Raw genomic sequence first — 16,343 nt, 5'->3', positions numbered from 1 at the left:
TTGGAAGATGGCCTGGTGTCAAGAAGGCCAGCAAAGAAGCCACTTCTCTCCAAAAAAAACATCAGGGACAGATTGATCTTCTGCAGAAAGTATGGTAAATGGACTGCTGAGGACTGGGGCAAAGTCATATTCTCCGATGAAGCCTCTTTCCGATTGTTTGGGGCATCTGGAAAAAGGCTTGTCCGGAGAAGAAAAGGTGAGCGCTATCATCAGTCCTGTGTCATGCCAACAGTAAAGCATCCTGAGACCATTCATGTGTGGGGTTGCTTCTCATCCAAGGGAGTGGGCTCACTCACAATTTTGCCCAAAAACACAGCCATGAACACCCTCCAACAGCAACTTCTTCCAACAATCCAACAACAGTTTGGTGAAGAACAATGCATTTTCCAGCATGATGGAGCACCGTGCCATAAGTCAAAAGTGATAACTAAGTGGCTTGGGGACCAAAACGTTGACATTTTGGGTCCATGGCTTGGAAACTCCCCAGATCTTAATCCCATTGAGAACTTGTGGTCAATCCTCAAGAGGCGGGTGGACAAACAAAAACCCACTAATTCTGACAAACTCCAAGAAGTGATTATAAAAAAAATGGGTTGCTATCAGTCAGGAATTAGCCCAGAAGTTGATTGAGAGCATGCCCAGTCTAATTGCAGAGGTCCTGAAAAAGAAGGGCCAACACTGCAAATACTGACTCTTTGCATAAATGTCATGTAATTGTTGATAAAAGCCTTTGAAACGTATGAAGTGCGTGTAATTATATTTCACTACATCACAGAAACAACTGAAACAAAGATCTAAAAGCAGTTTAGCAGCAAACTTTGTGAAAACTAATATTTGTGTCATTCTCTAAACTTTTGGCCACGACTGTACAAGGAAAGAATAGATACACTGTGACAATCACCCATTGTAAAATGGTGGATCCTGTGTTATCTACCGTATATTTAGATGATACCTGTCATGATAATGATGAAAAGTGACACGGAAAATGAAAAATAACTGCACCAAAAATTATTTAAAAGTATGTTTAACATAAAAACTTTATTTAAATAGGTTATTTAGTGCAGTTGTCTCATTTCAGCAAAATGACTTTTATCATATACAGAAAGGTAATACAAGGCAATAACTAATGTATTGTGATTTTCCATATTGCCTCCTTTGCCGGCTGGATTCCGTTTTCCATCACATTATACACTGCTCATATCAAAGGGTTATGAGTTGACCATCTTGCAATCCAGCAGAGGTGGTAGTGCTTGCACACTATAGGAAAAAGTGCCGACCTATGTGCCCAATCACGGTCTCAGCCACCAAAGAGCCCAGAGCTTTGTCCTGGAATAAGATGGAGTTAAAGGTTTTGACTTGGCCTCCAAATTCTCCAGACATTAACATGATGAAGCATTTGTGGGACGTGCTAGGAAACCTCTAATCTGTGGAGGCCTTACCTCATAGCTTAGAGGACCATAGTCCAGAAGCCTTGTGGAATTCTTGGAAATGTTAGTGCTATTTTTGAACCACATGGGGAACATGCACATTATTAGGTTTTGTTGCAACGGCTGATCGGTGTACAATGAGATACTTGATTACTGTAGTTTTGGGTTAAGCCAAGATAGCAAAAATGTGTGATCTGTGGCCGTATTGCGGCCCGCAAATCGCGGGCTGCAATACACGGCCACAGTTCCGTGTGAATTCTGCATCACGGATGAGGACCCATTCACTTCAATGGGTCCGCTATTCCGGAATCGCGGAACGGCCGCACGGGACAGGACCCCTCGGAAGCACTACGGAGTGCCTCCGTGGGGTTACGTCCCGTACTTCCGTTCCGCAAAAAGATAGAACAAGTCCTATCTTTTAGCGGAACGGGCGGATCGCGGACCCATTAAAGTGAATGGGTCCGCGATCCGATGCGGCTGACCTACGGCTGGCGATCGTGCATTGCGGCCCGCTATTTGCGGGCCGCAGCACAGTCACGGGTCACACACGTTCGTGTGAACTCGGCCTAAATCTATCTCCCATTGGAGTGATATGTGCCACAATTATTAATAATTGTGATAAATGTCCCCCTTTATGTTTATAGGAAAAAAAATCATTACCACTGACGACCTCTTTACTAAACTCTTCTGACCCCTTAAAAAAAGAAAAAAGAAAGCACCAAGTTAGCAAAACAAGCAATGAATAGGGTATAATGAAGAATTGCAGCATGTACAACAGATTCATTAGATCTTAATTTGATAGCTAAGGGCTCATTTACCAATTTCAACTAGTAAATTATTAGCTTTTTTAAACGCACCAACATATTCTGAGGCATCGTCACAGGGCCCACAGATGTTCTCCTGTTCTGTATTTGACCCACTCCTGGTTTTAGCTCAGTCACTGACAAACACTGACTGTGTGAATGCAGCTTTAGGCCTCATGCACACGACCGTATGTATTTTGCTGTCCACAAAAAATACAGATGACGTCCGTGTACATTACGTATTTTGCAGAACGGAACAGCTGGCCCCTAATAGAACAGTCCTATCCTTGTCCATAATGTGGACAATAATAGGACATTTTTTTTTTTTTTTGCTGAACGGACATACGGAAACTGAATGCACACAGAGTAATTTCAGTTTTTTTGCGGACCCATTGAAATTAATGGTTCCGCATATGGTCCGCAAAAAAAATGGAACGGACATGGAAAGAAAATACGTTTGTGTGCATGAGCCCTTAGGCCTAGACCACAATTCAGTGATTTCCACCAGTGATTTTTAAACCAAAACCAGGAATAGAGCCTCCATCGATAAGGTAGAATTGAAACATGTGCACTCATTCTGTGCTTTGGACCCGCACTTTTTTGGGCTGAAAATCACTGATGGAAATCACTGAAGTATGAACTAGGCCTTGTTTACATGTCAGTGATTTGCATCAGTGATTGTGAGCCACAACCAGGTACGGATCAAAAAACACAGGACAGGGGCAAATCTTTTCATTATACCCAATCTTTGTGTAGGCTTCACTTCTGGTTTTGGCTCACAATCACTGATGAAAATAACTGACCAATCACTGACTGTGTGAATCAGGCCAAACGCATACAGATGTTGCCCTTGGTCAGATTAAAATCCAGGACCCCCCAGAGCTCCAACACAATAGGGCTAAGCACTGAGCCACCATGCCACTACTCAAAACTATACAGTTTAAAGGGCTTGTTCACTTTCTGAACACATTTCATAAAGGCCATTCACTGAGGTGGCATCTAAGGGTCCATTCACACGTCCATAATGTATTGTGGATCCGCAATACACCCGGCCGGCACCCCCATAGAACAGACTATTCTTGTCCGCAATTGCGGACAAGAATAGGACATGTTCTATTTTTTTTCCAGAGCCGCGGACCGAAAGTTCGGGGCCGCGCTCCGGAAATGCGGACAGCACACTGTGTTGAGTCCGCACCCTTTCCGGATAATTGCGGAACGGGTGCGGACACATTCTACGGACGTGTGAATGGACCCTTAAACAATAAGGCCTCTTTCACATGAGCGAGTTTTCCGCGCGGGTGCAATGCGTGACGTGAACGAATAGCTCCAGCACTGAATCCTGACCCATTCATTTCAATGGGTCTGTGTACATGAACGTTTTTTTCCACGCATCAGTTCTGCGTTGCGTGAAAAACGCAGCATGTTCTTTAGGCCTCTTTCACACGGGCGTTGCAGGAAAATGTGCGGGTGCGTTGCGGGAACACCCGCGATTTTTCCGCGCGAGTGCAAAACATTGTAATGCGTTTTGCACTCGCGTGAGAAACATCCCACATGTTTGGTACCCAAGTTCGGGCTTGGGTTAGGTGTTCTGTAGATTTTATTATTTTCCCTTATAACATGGTTATAAGGGAAAATAATAGCATTCTGAATACAGAATGCTAGGTAGGTGATCAATTGAGGGTTAAAAAAATAAAAATAAATTAACTCACCTTCTCCTCTTGTTCGCGTAGGTCCCGGTCTCTTCTTTACTTCTTTAATGATGAGCTGTGGGCTAAAGGACCTGTGGTGACGTCAGATCACATGCTCCAATCACATGGTACATCACCGTAGTGATGGACCATGTGATTGGAGCATGTGATCTGACGTCACCACAGGTCCTAGCCGATAGTTCATCTTTTGAGAAGTAAAGAAGAGACCGGGACCTACGCGAACAAGAGGAGAAGGGGAGTTAATTTTTTTATATTTTTTTTAACCCTCAATTGATCACCTACCTAGCATTCTGTATTCAGAATGCTATTATTTTCCCTTATAACCATGTTATAAGGGAAAATAATGCAGTGAATAGACTGTCACCTAGCAACCATGCGTGAAAATCGCACCGCATCCGCACTTGCTCGCGGATGCTTGCGATTTTCACGCAACCCCATTCACTTCTATGGGGGCCTGCGTTGCGTGAAAAACGCAGAATATAGAGCATGCTGCGATTTTCACGCAACGCATAAGTGATGCGTGAAAATCACCGCTCATGTGAACAGCCCCATAGAAATGAATGGGTCGGTATTCAGTGCGGGTGCAATGCGTTCACCTCATGCATCGCATCCGCGCGGAATACTCGCCCGTGTGAAAGGGGCCTCATTCTTTGTTTTTCACGCATCCCTGGCCCCATAGAAGTGAATGGGTCTTCAGGGAAGAACGTATTGCATCCGGAAGCAAGTTCGGATGCAATGCGTTTTTCACTGATGGTTGCTAGGAGATGTTGTTTGTAAACCTTCAGTTTTTTATCACGCGCATGAAAAACGCCTCAAAACGAATTGCACCCGCGCAGAAAAAACTGAACGCAATTGCAGTCAAAATGGTGCGGGTTTCACTGAACGCATCCGGAGCCAATCCCGCCATGCTCGGGTAAAAGAGGCCTAAATCACTTCAGGGCATTACCACGGCCCCCTGAACTACGCTGATTGAACTTTTGCCAACACATACACTAGATTTAATTGCAAGGCATCGGAAGAGTGATGATTACTGCTCTAAAGGGGATTAGCATGAAAATAAAAGTAGCATTTTCTCCAACTGACAGATCAGGTTGGTACAAGACAGGGGTCGTTGCCCACAGCATGATCAACCCTACCAGGTGGTATGCCTGGTTTAATTGGGTTGATCATGCTCGCAGATGTTCTCACAGACTCTTTCCAAGAGAAAGAACTTTGGGGGAGATTTATCAAAAACTTGTATAGCAACCAAGCCAGTTTTCCTTTACCCTAGTTTTGATAAATCTTCCCCTTTATTTTTCAGTCTACAAAGCTTTATAATGACTTTCTTTTTAATTGGGAGGTTAAAAAGGTTCTCAGGGATTACGTTTTCCATAAGTGGCCATGTTACAAGAGTTTTAATCCCTTTAAGTACAGGGGCCATTTTAATTTTTTCCTCCCCAACCTCCGATAGCCATAACTTTTTAAGATTTCTGTTCATATAGCCATATGAGGGCTTATTTTTTTGCAGGATACATTGTGTTTTTTAAGGGCACCATTTCATTTACCATGTCTGTTATTGGAAAATGAGGAATTTTTTTTTTGTGGGGTTAAATTGAAAAAACAAAACAAAAAACAAAAACACAATTCCAACAAGGTTCTCGGGCTTTGACATCATGGCTTTCACTGTGCGCTAAAAATGACATGATGTCCTTATTCTGCGGCTCAATAGGAATATGGTGATACCAAACTTAGTAATAAATGTGATAAAAGTAATACAAACCTTTGGGGGGAAAAAAATCTAACATTTTCTTTGCATCGCCATTTTCTGACAGCCTTAACTTTTTTATATTTCTATCCACAGAACTGTACGAGGGCTTGTTTTTTTACGGGACAGACTGTAGTTTTCATTGGTACTATCTTTGTGGTACATACAACTTTTTGATCACTGTTATTCAACTTTTGAGGGGGAAAAGGGGGACTACAAACTGGCGAATCGGGCGTTTTTCATTTTGTTTTCCATTACCACGCTCACAACTTCGTTTTGGATGCAGCTACGTTTCAGATGCAGCGATACCCGATATGTTTATATATTTTTTTATTGTTTATATTATTTTTATGTCAAATTGGGAAAGGGGGCGATTTAAAGGCGTTGTCCGTTCTTTAACTATTGATGACCTATCCTCAATATCAGATCGTATGAGGAGATGGCGCACACAGTCTCCGCTTCCTGTCGATAGGTCATCAATAGTAAAAGCCCGGACAACGACTTCCGGGAGCGGGACATACAGCATGGCCGAATTTTAGCAGCACTCTCCCCGCCAGCCATGGAATCTGCATCCATCGATGTTCCACAGAGCACCAGACGCAGTACCAAAGTGGGGACAAGCCTCCTGTGACAGCACAGCTCAGAGGGCGACAGACTATATTGCCCCGGAGTCTGCGGCGGAGAGCCGAAAGGCATCTAGACAAGTCGCTGTTCCTCCCTGACGTCGGGCATCTTCAATTTCGGACGCCGGGTTCGGCTGCAGAGCCGGAGCCAGCATCGAAACACTAAGTGGGTGAGGGGAAACAGCTGGCCCCCCTGTACCCGGAGGACCCCTACCAAAGCAGCGCAGAGTACCTGGTGCGTCCCGACCAGCCACTCCCACACACACAGCCGCTGCATCAAGAAGGGAGAATTCGGAGCTACGCTTCTGGAGGTGAGGTGGCCGGCGCAGTGCCAAACGAAGGGGTCGACACCCGACCCCCCTCGTGCTCCGACCCCTACTAGCTGGGAGAGCGGCTATTCAGAGACCTGCCGCCACAGATAAGATCGAGACATAAACTCCCGCCACAGCGGCCATATTGGCCACGAGCATTCCCACAAATAAAGATAAAGGGGACGATTCATCTGCAGACCCACCACTCTAACTGGAACAGGCCCCCCACAATACCACATAGTGGCAAAGAAATAACAGCCATTCTGTGGAGGCGCCAATCTGCGTCAGTTATCTTGTTAAACAGGACTGCAAAAATACTGAGTCTATCTTGCTGAACCCGTCCTGCAAACAAATGCTGTAGACGCCCTAGAAGGGGTGAGGTTCGGCTTCCCAATGTAGCCAACTGACTCTCTTACGGCCCCCCTCGACCAATTGCTTTAACCCTCTCGGATCTGGGCACAGGAATGGACAAATTCCTTATGGGACTCTAATCGCAAAGACAGCAGCGCAAAACGCAACCAGCCCAAACGGCATCTAAATCTCAACCACCTAAAGCTCTCAACAAAGCCACGATGAGGAACAAACATATATCCTCAACGACACGAGCAGACGAGTCCATTCCGGAATCACCGCTCTCGCCACCTGAAATGTTATCAGACTATTACGCCTCCAAATCTCTCGCCTCCACATAGCCTGCCGCCTGAGTCGCCTCCAGGTAATACACAAGCCGCGGCAGTGGCACAGGAGGTGTCCTGCTTGCTGCTACCACTTTTTGATAAAAGGTTCGACATCCTGCCTGCCTCCATTAACTCTGTGATGGCAAAAAAATCACTGGCCTAGAAAATAAAATGGTCGCAGGGGAAGCAAGCATGAAGACGGTACTGGCCTCAATATGGCAATGGGAAGCCACGGAGACACTGCTCCGAGAAAAACTGGAAGATCTGGAAAACAGAGATAGGAGAAATAACCTCCGATTGGTAGGAATCCCGGAGTCAGTGACTGGGGAGGCCCTGACAGCTTTCCTGGTGATCAAAATCCAACAGGCCCTAAATCTCGAATTGTCAGCGGATCCTATGATAATAGAGAGGGCACACAGAATAGGACCACCCAGGGATCAAGAAGGGGGGGCACCCCAGACCTGCTATTGCCAAATATGTTCACTGGGCCACAAAGGAGAAAATTCTACGAGCGTATCGCAACCAACGACATCTGGTGGTAGACAGTCAGAAAATATACCTTTTCCAGGACTTTTCCGCAATAGTGACGCAGAAACGCAAGGCATTCGTAAGCATTTGCAACTTCCGTCATGATCGCAACATACGTTTCCAACTCCTGTATCGAGCGAAGCTGCGAGTGCAACACGAAGGCCGTAGCGGACGCTAGAAGATTCTTCGGCCAGCAGGACGTGGAATGACCTCGAGTTAGAATTTGGGGGAGCGAACTCCCAACCTCAAGTTGCTTTCTTGCCTTTTACTCCTTGAACTGCACTTGAATGTCTCATTGAGGGATGTCATTTGACATCTACTGATGTTTAACCTTGTTTATTACAAGTTATGTTTTATGTTTCAGGTTGATAACTGTGATGCTTGGGATCTGGGACCCCCTCCTCCATTGTGTGGGACCACTCTTACTCGCTCGCTGGGACGGGTGGGAGAGGACTTCTGTGTGAATGCCCTGTCTGATGACTACAGTGTACCCCCTTGGCCAGATGACTACCACACCTGATAACACCTCATCACATCACAAACTACTCACTTGGAATGTTGCAGGATTAAATACTCCAACAAAGAGAAGGAAGATAGTGACTCACCTCAAACGATTTAAGCCAGACATCATTTATCTCCAAGAAACACATTGGAAAGCGTCCTCCCAGCCTGCCTTAAAAGCCTCTTGGCTTTCGGAGTGCTTGACGGCCTCGCACACTTCTAAATCTAGGGGAGTGGCGATACTGTTCAGACAAGGTTTGAAATACGAGATACAGGACTCTTTAGTGGATCTGGCGGCACGCTACCTCCCTTTTAGATGTCCTATTAGAACATGTACCATACACCTTACTAAACATATATGCCCCTAACTCCCCAGACCCAGTTTTTTTTTAACCAAAATCTAAAAAGAGATATTAACCAATCGTGCGACACGCAAGACCATACTGCCAGGAGATTTTAATGCTACACTGGATCCACAGCTAGACAGATCTCATAATAGATCACAAAGCTCGACGGCTTCTCGTGCCATATTGCAGCTAATGGACAGACTGCATCTATGTGACATATGGAAAAACGATATATAACAACACCCGAGAATATAGTTGCTATTCCTAAACACATTATTCCTTTTCGCGTATTGACTTAATCCTAACCTCTACCACCATACTGGATAGCTTAATAGATGTCACCATACACCCTATAATAATTTCGGATCACGCCCCTGTTACAGTCACAATTCAGGCACTACAACCACAAACAAGATCTCGCCTGTTCCCCATATACCTCTCGGAGTCGGAAGACTTTAGGACATATCTTAAGGTCCATTAGAATAAATATCTGAATGACAATGACGTCCATCTACACCACTCTTATGGGGGACCTCCAAGGCGATCATATAATAACTTATGTAGCACATAAAAAGAAAAAAACGAGGGAGCGATTTGACATACTTCATGCAGACCTTTTGTCAGCCCAGCAAGCTCATACGGAGGCCTCTACACCCCAAACAAGACAAGCATTCTTAGATGCAAAGTCCTTATTAGATACGTTTGTTCAAGACCAGGCACACTAGTTTACCCAATGCATACAGAATAAGTATTTCCGCTGGGGAAATAGAGCAGGAACACTACTTGCTTCCCTTACCAAACTGTTTAAAAGCAACAAACCAATAACCCGCATTAAATGCCCGGATACAGACCAAATGCACACTACTACCGATGAAATAACCGAGATCTTCTTTAAATACTATGAAGACCTCTACATGGCCTCTCCCACAAACCAGGAGGGAATGCGGTCTTTCCTGGAATAGAGAGCATATTTAGACACAGACATCACAGATAAGGTAGAGAAACAAGCTATTTCCGGATCACATAACCGCCAAACGCAAAGACCAGATGGTCTAACGGCAGAATATTATAAAATGCTATCACCAGAGATCATTCCCACCTGACATCTCTGTACACCCAATCTTATAGAGGGGACACAGAAGTACACCAGTTCACGGAGTCCAGGATGATTGTGCTTCCCAAACCAAATAAAAACCACGACCTGCCACAATCCTATAGACCAATAAACCTTAATGAACCAGGACTATAAATTCCTAGCTAAAATCATTGCCAATAGAATGCAAACCAGGCAGCCCCAGGTGCTTCTTCTCAGCCTAGATGCCGAGAAGGCATTCGACAAGGTGTCCTGGCCCTTCCTACACACAACTTTAGATACCCGTGGTTTCGGCAAAGGGGTTAGACAGTTCATAATTAACATGTATACTGATGTAACAACAATGATAACCATTAACGCGAAAAACTCAAGGGTCTTAGATCTCTTCAGGGGCACGAGGCAAGGATGCCCCCTATCCCCGATTCTATTTAATCTGTCCTTGGACCCGCTCTTGTACAGTCTTCATGCCACGCAAAGTTTCCGTGGGGTGACGATAGGTAACAGTGAAATAAGAGCAGCAGCATTTACAGACTATGTCTTGTTGATGATTTCTGATCCCAGGGTCTCGCTCGGGAAGCTGCTAGCTGAACTCCAGGATGTTGGCTCCCTATCGGGATACATCATTAATTTGAATAAAACGGAGGCATTACTTCTGAGCGGGCCCAAGAGACCGGCATGGACGAGGGCTTTTCCGTTTTCATGGCAGGATGGGGCCATAACATTCTTGGGAGTCTCAATCCCTCAAAAACTATCACAACTATATAAATGCAATGTAGAACCCTACCTTTCTTCTCTAGAATCCACCCTCATGAGCTGGAAATACTTCTCACTATCCTATGTGGGGAGGACGAATCTCTTTAAAGGGAACCTGTCACCTGGATTTTGGGTATAGAGCTAAGGACATGGGTTGCTAGATGGCCGCTAGCACATCCACAATACCCAGTGCCCATAGCTCTGTGTGCTTTTATTGTGTATAAAAACCGATTTGATACATATGCAAATTAACCTGAGATGAGTCAGAGCTTGAAAATATGACTCTTCTCTGGACACACAAGTAAGATATGACTCTTATGTTCATTTGGATATGTATCAAATCGGTTTTTTTACACAATAAAAGCACAGAGAGCTATGGGGACTGGGTATTGCGGATATACTAGCGGCCATCTAGCAACCCATGTCCTCAGCTCTATACACAAAATACCGGTGACAGGTTCACTTTAAAATTACTGAGTTTCCCAAGTTACTATACATGCTCCAAATGTTGCCTATCTACCTTAGACCTAAAGACGAAAAACGAATAAACGAACTATATAGAAAATGTATCTGGAACGGTAGGGCCCTACAGTAGCTTGGCATATACTGCAGCAGCCCAAGTTAAATGGGGGCTTAAACTTCCCTAACATTAAATTGTACAACATTGCGGCCCTGATGAGAGTGGTGCGGGATTGGCTACACTCCTCATTGAGATATATCTCGGTGACGATAGACCAATCTTTCACTCCGCACATAGCACTGCCAAACCTATTGCGTACCCCGCATGGGAATTTGCCCCAAACGGTGAAGGATAATCCACTCCTCATGACAACATGGCGAGCGTGGTGCAGGTCAAGGGGTCTGCACAAATTGCACTCATCACTCTCAGTACAATTAAGGTTGGTATTGAACCCTTCCTTTTAGAATGGGTCTTCACATCCAATCTTTACGCGCTGGCAAACACAAGATATATCACTAATATAGACAAACTTATAAATACACAAACTCGGTCAGTTAAACCAATCCATGAACTACAAAGGGAATACCCAAATACAGTATTCCCCTTTTTCCCGTATTTGCAGGCAAAGAGCTACATTACTAAGGTAATTTCTTTTATACCGGATACTGAGTGGAGTATAAGACAATCCCGAGCACCCTTCTTTTTCTGCTGTTTTCCCCTTTTTTATTTTTCTTTGTTTTTCATATTCAAACCGTACTGAGAAAATGTTACAGTAAATAATTTGTGAGTTAAAAGTGGATTTTAGAAGTCCATAACACTATGGACCTGTCTGAGATAGCTATTGTTATATTCTACTGTAATAGTCTCGCTAGTATCGGAAGTATGACGCTAATCAGATAATTTGACTGTATGAGTCTGGAAAATCACAAATGCCGAAATATGTTTTGAACTAGACAGGAGTGACAACAAAATGCTCTTCCTGTCTGCTTCCCTTTCTCTTTTTTTGTATGTTTATGTTTCTAAAACTGAAAACCTAATAAAAACTAAATTAAAATAAAAAGCCCGGTCAACCCCTTTCAACTTTTAATACTTTAATTTTTTTTTTTATACTTTTATAAAAACTTTTAAACCCCTTAAGGGGCTAGAACCTAGGATCTTTTGATCCCTTATCCCTTTTGCAATTTTGACATGCTTCCAGCTGAGCCATGCCTCGTGCACAGCTTAGCAGGGAACTTACCATTGGCAGGCCTGGCTTTAGATGCATCCAAGCTGCCATGGTAACCGATCGGAGCCCCACAATTTGACTGTGGGGGCTAAGATCGGAAGGCAGAGGCAGCCGCATCCCTCTGCCGTACCTCACAGATGCCGCAATCGATGTTGATCGCAGCATCTGAGCGGTTAAATGACGGGGTTCGGCATGATCGCCATTCCACGTTATTGCGGCCAGGTGCCTGCTGTATTATACAGCCGCATGTGGAACGGGCTCACTGCAGCCAGCCCCTCCATACATTACCTCAGCTGTGACGTACCGATACGTCACAGTGGCTGAAGGGGTTAAAGACCTTGGAACTGCTCTTTAATGAAGATTTTATACTCTTAATTACTGCTGATACCCCTGGCTATGACTTAGCCCGCATATGACACTCCCTTTTCCCCCAACAGTGGCCACTGTAATGTCATGTAAATCACCAAGCCTCTGCAATTATGTGTCTAATAGTAGTCATTACTCATCACACCTTCTCCTCAGGGCCGTATCTGCCATGAAGAGCAATGATTATCTCACCTCAGACAGTGGCCTGCAGTGTTTGTGAGAGAACCCACTGTGCGTGGCCTGCTGACATCAGAGCCTTGTAAGAGCTGCTGTACCTGATGAAGCAGGCAGTCCGAGGGTCCAGCCACTGCCACTTTTACAATTCTCAGTTTGTGGCAGCAGAAGGGGAGGGTGAGGAGTGCATGGAGAGTGTGACCCGTGTGATTTCGGGTGCAACAAACACATTACGTCGGCGATGACCAGTGAATAAATTAACAGTGGGGCGGTGCTGGGCTCCAATGGCCGGAGGGACAGCCCCTTGGGCTCCTTGTTGAGGTAATTAGCGTATTAATAAAAGCGATTTTATAGACAAATTACAAGACACAGGGCAGTAATACTAGTATATTTTAATATAAATCGTGGAGACTGATGTGGTGATGTTAAAGGGAACCTGTCAGCGACAAAACCCATCACAAACAGCCGGCAGTGAGTTTCGAATGATGATTTTCTTACTGCATTCTGATGAGGCAGAAGTATGAAAAACAATCTTTTATCCTCCATCCGCGCTATTTTCCAGTCAGGCTTGAAGTCAAGGGGGCAGCGGCCTCCTTACTTTAAAGAGGACCTTTCATTGATTCTTACCCTATGAACTAACTATACAGACATGTAGAGCGGCGCCCGGGGATCTCACTGCACTTACTATTATCCCTGGGCGCCGCTCCGTTCTCCCGCTATGTCCTCCGGTATCTTCGGTCACTAAGTTATGGTAGGCGGAGTCTGCCCTTGTTCTGCTCTAGCGCTGGCCAATCGCAGCGCAGAGCTCACAGCCTGGGAGGTTATTTTCTCCCAGGCTGTGAGCTCTGCAATGCGATTGGCCAGCGCTACAGAAGAACAAGGGCAGACTCCACCTACTATAACTTAGTGAGCGGAGATACCGGAGGGCATAGCAGGAGAACGGAGCGGCGCCCAGGGGTAATAGTAAGTGCAGTGAGATCCCTGGGCGCCGCTCTACATGTCTGTATAGTTAGTTCATAGGGTAAGAATCGGTGAAAGGTCCTCTTTAAGTCAAGGTAACCACGCCCCCTTCCCTGCGTCTGACAGCGTTTATGCCCAACAGCCGGCTGGCTTTGCCAAACAGCCGGCTGGCAGTCACAGGAGAAGGGGCAGGGAAGGGGGCGCAGTTACCTTGACTTAAAGTAAGGAAACCGCTGCCCCCTTGACTTCAAGCCTGACTGGAAAATAGCGCGGACGGAGGATAAAAGATCGTTTTTCATACTTCTGCCTCATCAGAATGCAGTAAGAAAATCTTCATTCGAAACTCACTGCCGGCTACTTGAAGGTACTGCTGGCGGTTTGGGATGGGTTTTGCCGCTGACAGGTTCCCTTTAATAGCTCAGTAAAATCCAGGTGACAGTGTCCCTTTAAAAATGCAATAGCGTCCCCTCAGTTGTGCGCCAATAAGATTTACTGCAGACACATATTAAAGGGTTTCTGTCAGCAGGAAAATGGTTATTAACCTGGCCGACATTAGTGATGTAGTAATGTCAGCTGAGCATAACTATATTAATGCCACCTCACTGCGTGCTGCTGTTATTGAGAAAAAAATAACTTTTATAATATGCAAATGAACCTCTAGGAGCAGGAGGGGCGTTGTTCCTGCTCCTAGAGGCTCCGTTCTCCCACCTCTGCCAGCGCCCTGCTACACTTGATTGACAGGGCCAGGTACCGTTGGTCTCCTCTTGCCGGCCCTGTCTCCTGTGGAAATCTTGCGCCTGCACTGTCCTGTTCAGTATTCGGTGCAGGCACAGTAAGTGAAGGACGCTCACCGGCTGCTGTCTTCACTCACTGCGCCTGTACCGAATACTAAACAGGATGTCGCAGGCGCAAGATTTCCACAGGAGACAGGGCCGGCAAGAGGAGACCAACGGTGCCTGGACCTGTCAATCAAGTGTAGCAGGGCGCGGCCAGAGGTGGGAGAACGGAGCCTCTAGGAGCAGGAGCAACGCCCCTCCTGCATATTATAAACGTAATTTTTTTCTCAATAACAGCAGCACGCAGTGAGGTGGCATTAATATAGTTATTCTCAGCTGACATTACTACATCACTAATGTCAGCCATTTTCCTGCTGACAGAAACCCTTTAAAAATCTACAATAAAAAAAAGTGACTTTTTGGGAGGGTTTTTCCAATTTTAACATGACTTAAGAGGTTAAAGTTCTTACTAACTGGTAAGGAATAACTTAACTGTCGACTACATTTACTTGAGCTAAAGGTAGTAGGCGATTTATATAAATTAATAGAAATCAAATACCCCATCCTCAAAAATATTTGCTTCAAAGGTCCAAGGACGTCGACCTGTAAGAAAAATGCATATGAATTACACCTACTCCCTTCAGTAAACTAGAAGTAGAAAAACCAGCAAGAAACAGGTTAATGTAAATACAATCCTAAATTAATTTTATTATTTATAAGGACTCACTAAGGGCAATCAGTGGAGTCACATTCCTAAACATGGAATGTCCTGACGCCTGCTGTGTGATTAATGCAGATTCCTTGTTTAGGAATGTGACAGCGGCCATTTTAGCTACTCCACTGATTGACCCTAGACAAAACGATTTACAAACTTTTTTTACAGTAACATTTTTTACCAGTATGTTCAATGTTTCTTTCTCCGGAGAAATAAATGCAGACTTTTCTTGCTGTTAAAGGGATTGGATAGATCATAAAAATGAACAGTGTTTATTTTAAGCACAGTGTTCAAGCAGCGAAACTAGACATTTTTCTGATAAGATATATTACAAAGTTTCTTATGGTTGCTTGTACTATTGATTTATGCAAAGTTGTTGGAAATGTTAGTGACAATTTAATTTAATTACTTCTATTAGCTTGACATATATATATACCTAACGTATCTAATGGAAAAAGCTTAAAGGGGTTTTCCGACACATTACAACTGATGACCTATTCTCTGGATAGGTGATCAGTCTCTGATTGGTGGGGATCAAACACCCGGGACCCTCGCCAATCAGCTGTTTGAGAAGGCAGAGGCGATTGCAGTAGCATTGTAGCCTTCTCTCAGCTTTTACTAGGCCAGTGACGACACGTTCATCGGTCACATGGCCTAGGAGCTCAGCTCCATTGAAGTGAAAGGGGCTGAGCTGCGATAGCAAGCAGAGCTGCTATACAATGTATGACGCTGTGCTTGGTAAGCACAGAGAAAGCTGTGGAGCTCACATGAGCGCAAGTGCCTTCTCAAACAGCTGATCGGCAGGGGTCCCGGCTTCTGGACCCCACCGAACAGATACTACTGGCTCCTTTAGTCTTCCGCTGGCACTGAAGCGTCGCAGTCCGGAGTATCAACATGTGATTTGAGAGGGATTACATGTGCCACTGCAGCCAAGGACTGCCTGCAGTTGTGACGTGTCCTCCATCACATGACCTACTGACGTGACGCACAGAGGATAGATTGCCACTCATAGGCTTCAGCAACACACATGCCATCCAAATTGGATGTTGACCCGCAAGACCATGGCAGGTCAGTGGCAGCGAGAGAGCCAAGGAGACAAAACCCAGCAGCAGGGAGCAGGTAATTATGCTGCTTGGCACAGTTTGGGGGAG

General features: G+C 45.1%; 1 protein-coding gene across 2 annotated transcripts in view; it reads right to left on the bottom strand.

Moving 5' to 3' along the window:
• Positions 1-16,343, bottom strand: part of LOC120995602 — a 78,634-nt gene that overhangs the window by 32,416 nt on the left and 29,875 nt on the right. For both annotated transcript variants that reach the window (XM_040424899.1, XM_040424900.1), the window contains exons 4-5: positions 15,037-15,080; positions 2,088-2,121 (exon numbers count right to left, since the gene is read on the bottom strand). In XM_040424899.1, coding sequence (XP_040280833.1) covers positions 2,088-2,121; positions 15,037-15,080 — 78 coding nt within the window. The remainder of the gene's footprint in view (positions 1-2,087; positions 2,122-15,036; positions 15,081-16,343) is intronic.

The sequence above is a fragment of the Bufo bufo genome, chromosome 3, assembly GCF_905171765.1.
Source record: "Bufo bufo chromosome 3, aBufBuf1.1, whole genome shotgun sequence".
Classification (NCBI taxonomy): Eukaryota; Metazoa; Chordata; class Amphibia; order Anura; family Bufonidae; genus Bufo; species Bufo bufo.
The sequence above is the reverse complement of the archived record's forward strand: the minus strand, read 5'-3'. Positions and strand labels throughout refer to the sequence as shown.